This window comes from Pygoscelis adeliae, unplaced genomic scaffold, assembly GCF_000699105.1.
Source record: "Pygoscelis adeliae isolate BGI_AS28 unplaced genomic scaffold, ASM69910v1 Scaffold622, whole genome shotgun sequence".
In the NCBI taxonomy this organism is placed as follows: Eukaryota; Metazoa; Chordata; class Aves; order Sphenisciformes; family Spheniscidae; genus Pygoscelis; species Pygoscelis adeliae.
Genome location: NW_008824297.1, coordinates 303,480 through 309,410, shown reverse-complemented (window position 1 = coordinate 309,410; position 5,931 = coordinate 303,480). Strand labels below are relative to the sequence as shown.

Genomic DNA, 5,931 nt, shown 5'->3' with positions numbered 1-5,931 from the left:
TGGGGAAGGGGCAGCGTGCCCCCCCCCCAGCAGTCAGTCCCAGCGCAGCCTGCAGCCACTGCATCTGTGCTTACTCACCCTCAGCCTCAGCACAGCATCTCCACCGGGCTCGGGGAGGACATGCTCAAGGACAATGCGTCCCCGAAACCTGCGACACATCAGGGATGCGGCAGTGGGGCTGGGGGAAGGAAGGGCTCCCCAGCAGCAGGCCCCCCCCGCCCGCACCAACACCTGCCTGGCCCACGCCAAGCCCTGCTGTGTGCAAAGGTCCAGCCTGGGCGAGCAGGGAAGGTACCGGGGTGAAACTCCCTGGGAAGGTAGGGCAGCGAGCACGGGAACGGTGGTACCTACCCCATCCCAGCACTCAGGCATGGTGAGGAACCAGGTGGACGAGGATGCGAGGGCAGGGTGGGCCGAGCACGGGGTCCTGGCGTGGGGCACAGCGGTGCAGCGGGCTGGGGCGAAGCAGAGCTCTGCACTGGCTCAGCCCCTCGCCTCGATTTATAGCGGAGCCCCAGCCCTGCGCTAAGCCCTCCCTCTCCCTTCCCCCTCGACGCGGCGCGCAGCCCCAGCAGGTTTGGCCTCCATTGCGGGTGAGTGCTGCGATGGAGCCAGCACTCAGCCATTGGCTGCTGCAGGAATTATTCATGCTCCAATTGGCCCCAAATACCCTTGTTTATGAAGAAAAAATGCCTGGCACCATGCGGTACCTGCTCCATCTTCCCTCCTTCAGCAGACCGAGACAGGCAGGGGTGCCTGGACAGGGTTGCACTAACACCCCTTGCAACACACACAGCATCGTCACAACAGAGCCCAGCAATGCTCGCCCGCACCCGTCGCACACACACACGCGGCTCCAGCCCCACGCAAACATGCAGAATCATGCTCGAGCCTCCAGCCGCCCAGACCAAGGCCCTGCAGCAACACACACGCACCAGGAAGCACACCCACGAGTGGACATGGGTACATGCTGAGCACACAGGAGAAGGATGCAGCAGGCGTGCTCCGCATATGCATGTGACCGTGCACATACAAGCACAGGAACATGTACCAACACAGACACACAGGGGCCAGGCAAAACCGTGTCCCCCCACATGTCTGTGCATGCAAACTTTAGAAAAATAAATACAATGACCCATGCTGAAGCACATGCACCCCACAGAATGCTTGCACATACCTGCACAGGGCTGGCCCCTGTGTGTCTGTGCCGGTACATGTTCCTGTGCATGTATGTGCATCGTTACATGCATATAAGGAGCACGCCTGCTGCATCCTTCTCCTGTGTGCTTAGCGTGTATGCCATGGCCATCACTCATGCCCATGGATGCACAACGACCTGCACACACGCAGAACCTTGTGCACATGTGCAGGGAGGGGCACAAGCATGTACACATGTGAACACTGCCTGGATACCTGTGTTACCTTACCCAGCAGCACAGTCATCCCGCCTGCTGTGGGATGCTGACACGCAGGGGATCTGCAGGATTTAGCCCCAACCTGGACGTTGCTGGTGACAGGTAAATAAGGCAGGAGGAAAGACAACCCAGCAGTGCCAAGGGGTCGGATCCTGTCCCTGGGCCAACACATGCTGTGTGCGCACACACACGCGTGTGTATTCCCGTGTGCACATGCGCCCAGGCAGATGGTTTCTGCCCTGATTCCAACGAGGCTTCGCGAGAGGGCGAGTCGTCTGCCTGCAGCTTGCACCCACGTATGGCCTCATGCCGCCATGGCCCCAAAACCTCCCGGCAGGCTCTGGGTGCCATCCCCCTGCACCCTGACTGTCCCTGCCCAGCCCAGCACCACTGCCTGGCTCAGCACAACCAGCACCCGAGCTGCGCCAGCACAAAACTGGGCAATCATGGATGGAGAAGGAGTCCCACGGTCCCTCCAGCACCTGCCCAAAGGGGCTGGTGAGCCACATGCCAGTGCCGGACCAGGGCAGCATCCAGTGGGGATGCACACCACAGGGATGCTCCGTGCCAGCTGGAGCCTGCCATCACCTCTGCATCATCCCCACTCCGGCAGCTTGCCATGGCTTGCTCCCACCAAGACCTGGCATGCACTGCAGCCATGGGCAGAGGGGCTCCAGCTGCCATCACCAGCACATGCACGGGTTTCCCCATCCTGTGTCCTTGGCTTCACCCAGCAGGCTTGTTCCTGTGGAGTCTCTGATGTCTAATAACAGGGCTGAGCCACTTTTCCCTGGGGATAGTCCTTTCCCTGACCTGGACTCTGATCACCCAGAGCTGGCGGGGTGTGAAGCAGTGTCCTGCAAACAAGTCAGAGCTGGGGCAACCAGGGTGTCTGGATGTGGGAGAAAGGACAGACAGACATACAGGCAGCGGGACGGCATCCACCTTGCCTCCACCAAAGAGGCTTTCCTCTGCACTGCTTTGTGTTGCAGAGAGCTCAGACCCAAGCCCGGAGAGATGCATCTCTGCTAACGAAGGACCATGTGTGAGGGGGAAGCCCAGCTCCTAGGTGGTTCCTGGCACAGGTACAAAGCCGTTCACAGGTCTGGGTGCCATTTTTGCTTTCCAAAGCCCTGCTGCCTGTGGAGCCAAAAAGCACGAGCAGACACAGCCTCCGGGAAAAAGCAAGAGATGCAGAGGGGCATGAGCAGGCAAAAAAAGACAGAAGGTGGCAAAATAGGGGGGAGAAGGGGTGGAAAAGCCGAGGTGAAGTAAGGCATGAATGCAAAAGGGCGGCACGGAGATGGGAGGGCTGAGCAATGCTGACTCCGCTTGAATGGCATTGCCACCCCATTGGCTACTAGCCCATCTGCCTGGCAGGTGGCCCAAACCTCCAGCAGGGCCAGGACACCCCAGTCCCAGGGCAGAGGCACCTCCCCTCCCTGCACCTTGGCTTATGCCAGCAGCCCCAAGGGCTTTACTTCGGCTGGCAGCGGCAGTGGGGGATCCCTGCTCCCCCCCCACTACCCTGACCAGGCCAGAGCATCTCAGCAAGGGAGCAGTGACTGGCTCTGGGGAGGAGCAGAGGGACAGTGAAGAGCTAAGCTGGGGCCTGGATTGAATTACCCCAAGGAGGTGAGCCTAGAAAATGGGGTAAGATCTCCCCAAGGCAGGGCAGGCAGGCCCCAGCCTTTGCAGGGAACCAACCCGCAAAGTGCCGGGGTGGGGGAAAGGAGGGGGTTGCGCCAGCAAAGCCTGGGAAGCTCATCCCATCCCCACGCTGAGGCTCTTCGAGGAGAACCAAGAGGGCGCAGGGCCTGGCTGGCTTGGGGAAAGCCACCTTGATCCTTGCCCAGTTCATTTTTTTAGGTACCAAGGGCATGCAGGCGCATCGCTGTGACATTTGCCATCCGGACCCACCTGGGCACCACTGGGGACATGGTTCAGCGTCACCGTGGGCCAATCCCTGAAATACCGGCATGCAAAGATTGTCCTGGGAGAGTCATTGCTCTTTAACATCCCCTGCATGCCAACCAAGACCTGTCCCAGCACAGCTGAGTGAGAGCCATACTGGTGCCCGTGGCGCTACCGGGACCTCCGGGCAGCCCGACACTGCTGCCTCCCTCTCCCTCCTCACCCTCACTTCGGAGACACCAGGAGGTTTGGTTTCCCGTGCAGTGGTCAACAGGGACCCTGAGCAAGCAGAGCAAGGAGCAGCCCCGACCCACACACCCTGCCGCTCCCGGCCCCAGCATCTTGCCAGCTTTGGAGCTGCTGGGAAGGGCGGCATTTCTTTTCCACCACTGCCATTTCTGAGTAATTTTGTGGCCTCCAAGAGGGCCACCAGAAATCTCCTGTTGTGTGAACCACAGCAGCCACTGCCCAGCATCCTGACGAAAGTCCTTGCTCCCCACCCAGCTGCACCCTGCCACCCGCGCAGGTGATGGAGACCAAGTGGGCCAGCCGCAAAATCCTGGGCACCACTTTGGGTCTGCCAAAACGGGGACCTGGGCTCCCCTGCCCCTCTCCCAGGATGAATGAAATCCAGATTTATTTTATCCTTGCAGGTGCTGCTGTTTCAGTGCCAGACCTGGCACGGCTTAGCCAGCACCACCCAAGCCGACCCTCCCAGCAGTCCCAGCCACTGGCAAAGCAACATACAACCTGAATTCGGTCACTGGTGTCTGAGGGGAGGGGGGATGCTTTGGGAGAGGGACAGGCAGCAAGCTGGGATCCAGCAGCCCCACCACCCTCCCTCCCCGTCTACCGGCATCCCGGTCTCTGCAGGGGGAGCCTGGTGCAGGATAAGCTTGGGCAGAGGTGTGAGAGTGATGAAGACCAACACGGGGGAGCCAGGCACGAGCTGAGCCCCTGCAAGCCCCGAGGCCACACCGTGGGGCTCCTCCGAAGAGGCGAAACAGACATACAAGGCAGGCAGGTGCCAGCCAGGGGAGCAGAGGGGCCCTGCTCTCTGAGAGAGGTGGGTGGTACAGGGGGCAATGCCCCAGCCCTCCAAAAAAGAAAGAGGCTTTCAAACATCCTTATGTAAGCAGGGAGCTGGCATCGCCCAGGAAACCATTGCCATGGCAATGGTAGAGGGCCTGGAAAAGCAGCTCGGCCCTCCTGAGAAGAAATTGCCTGTTTTAAAGAGGTTTTGTCCCCAGCCAGTCACCAAGTACCCGGCAGCCACATCCAAGTGCCAGCACAGAGCATGCCTGGCAGCGACCTCCCCGTCCCCTCCTGCCAGGGACCGCGATGGACGTGCAGCCCCATGCACAGACACCGACCAGGCACTGCGTCCCCATGGAAGGGGGGAACAGCAGCACCCCTGGGTCTGCTCAGCGCCCCGCAGCCTTCCCCAGCCGCAGGCTGCTGTCCCACGTTGGGACCCTGGGGTGGGGGACACCCCCCATGGCTGGTCCTACCTTCCAGTCTGTGTCCACAGTGGAGAGGAAGACATCTGAGTTCTCCTGGGGAGAGAAGGAGCCGTTAGGGACAGAGACATCCCCCCCGTGGCCCCTGACTGCCGCAGCACCCTCCTCCCACCCAACTCACAAAGCCCCCTGACACCACAAGCACCCACTCCCCAGGGCAGCAGTGGCTGCCGGGGGACACGATGCTCACACATGTGCACACATACACGCACATCTACAATACCCGCACGCATGTGCATGCACTCCCTGCACATGTGCACACACACAAGTGTGTATTAGCATGTTCTGTGCAACATCTTCACACATATACATCATCACACCAAGCCGGAACCCATGCTCACCCATGCCTGTGCATCGACACCCGCACACATCTGCACACACACATGCACTGAATACCAACACACGTGCACACGCGTGCACCCAATACCAGCACACACACCCCCCGCAAGCTGCTACTTAAGCACCCACGTCCTGGCACCCCACGTGCAGGAGCCGGAGCCAGTGCGGTCACCAGACTCACCAGCTCAGCATCCTGGCCCCGCAGCAGCGGCTTCTCCTCAGCCAAGCGCAGCTCGTGCAGCCCTGCCATGGTCATCTCCTGCAGCAGCAGCCCTGCCCAGGGCGAGGGAGATGTCAGCGCCCATGGGGACCTGTCTCGGTCCCCTTCGCCCCAGGCCCCTGGAGCCTCCCACGTCTCCCTGCCCATAGGGAGGGGACACAAATCAGCTTCACTCTACCCATCTACCACGGGGACTTGGTGCTTCGGCTTGTCCGGAGGCCGCAGCAAGCCCCTCTGCTGGGAGCTGGAAGCAGGCACAGGGCAGGCAGTGCCTGGAGGAGCTCGGCTCCCAGCTCCCACCCAGGTCCAGTTCTCCCAGTTAAGGACAGACCTGTCTCCAGGGCATGGTCTTAGGCAGACTGGGAGACCAACCTGGTTTGTCCATGCTGGTCATCCCTGTAAGCACTCAACCCAGGGCAAGAACATCCCAATTCCCACTCCAGCTTCCAGCATTGGTCCGAGAGAGAAAATCCAATGTTTTGGCTGGTTTTAGGCTGCAGACAGAAATGGGTGGGACAGAGGG

General features: G+C 60.6%; 1 protein-coding gene across 3 annotated transcripts in view; it reads right to left on the bottom strand.

Moving 5' to 3' along the window:
* NDRG4 (NDRG family member 4) overlaps nucleotides 1-5,453 on the bottom strand; it is a 13,859-nt gene extending 8,406 nt beyond the window's left edge. For 2 of the 3 annotated variants that reach the window (XM_009318860.1, XM_009318861.1), the window contains exon 1: nucleotides 352-467. In XM_009318860.1, coding sequence (XP_009317135.1) covers nucleotides 352-372 — 21 coding nt within the window. In that variant the 5' untranslated portion in view covers nucleotides 373-467. Of the gene's footprint in view, nucleotides 1-351; nucleotides 468-4,840; nucleotides 4,886-5,369 lie in introns of those variants that run through there. The other variant, XM_009318862.1, reaches the window with a different exon arrangement.
* Nucleotides 5,454-5,931: the final 478 nt, after the last annotated feature.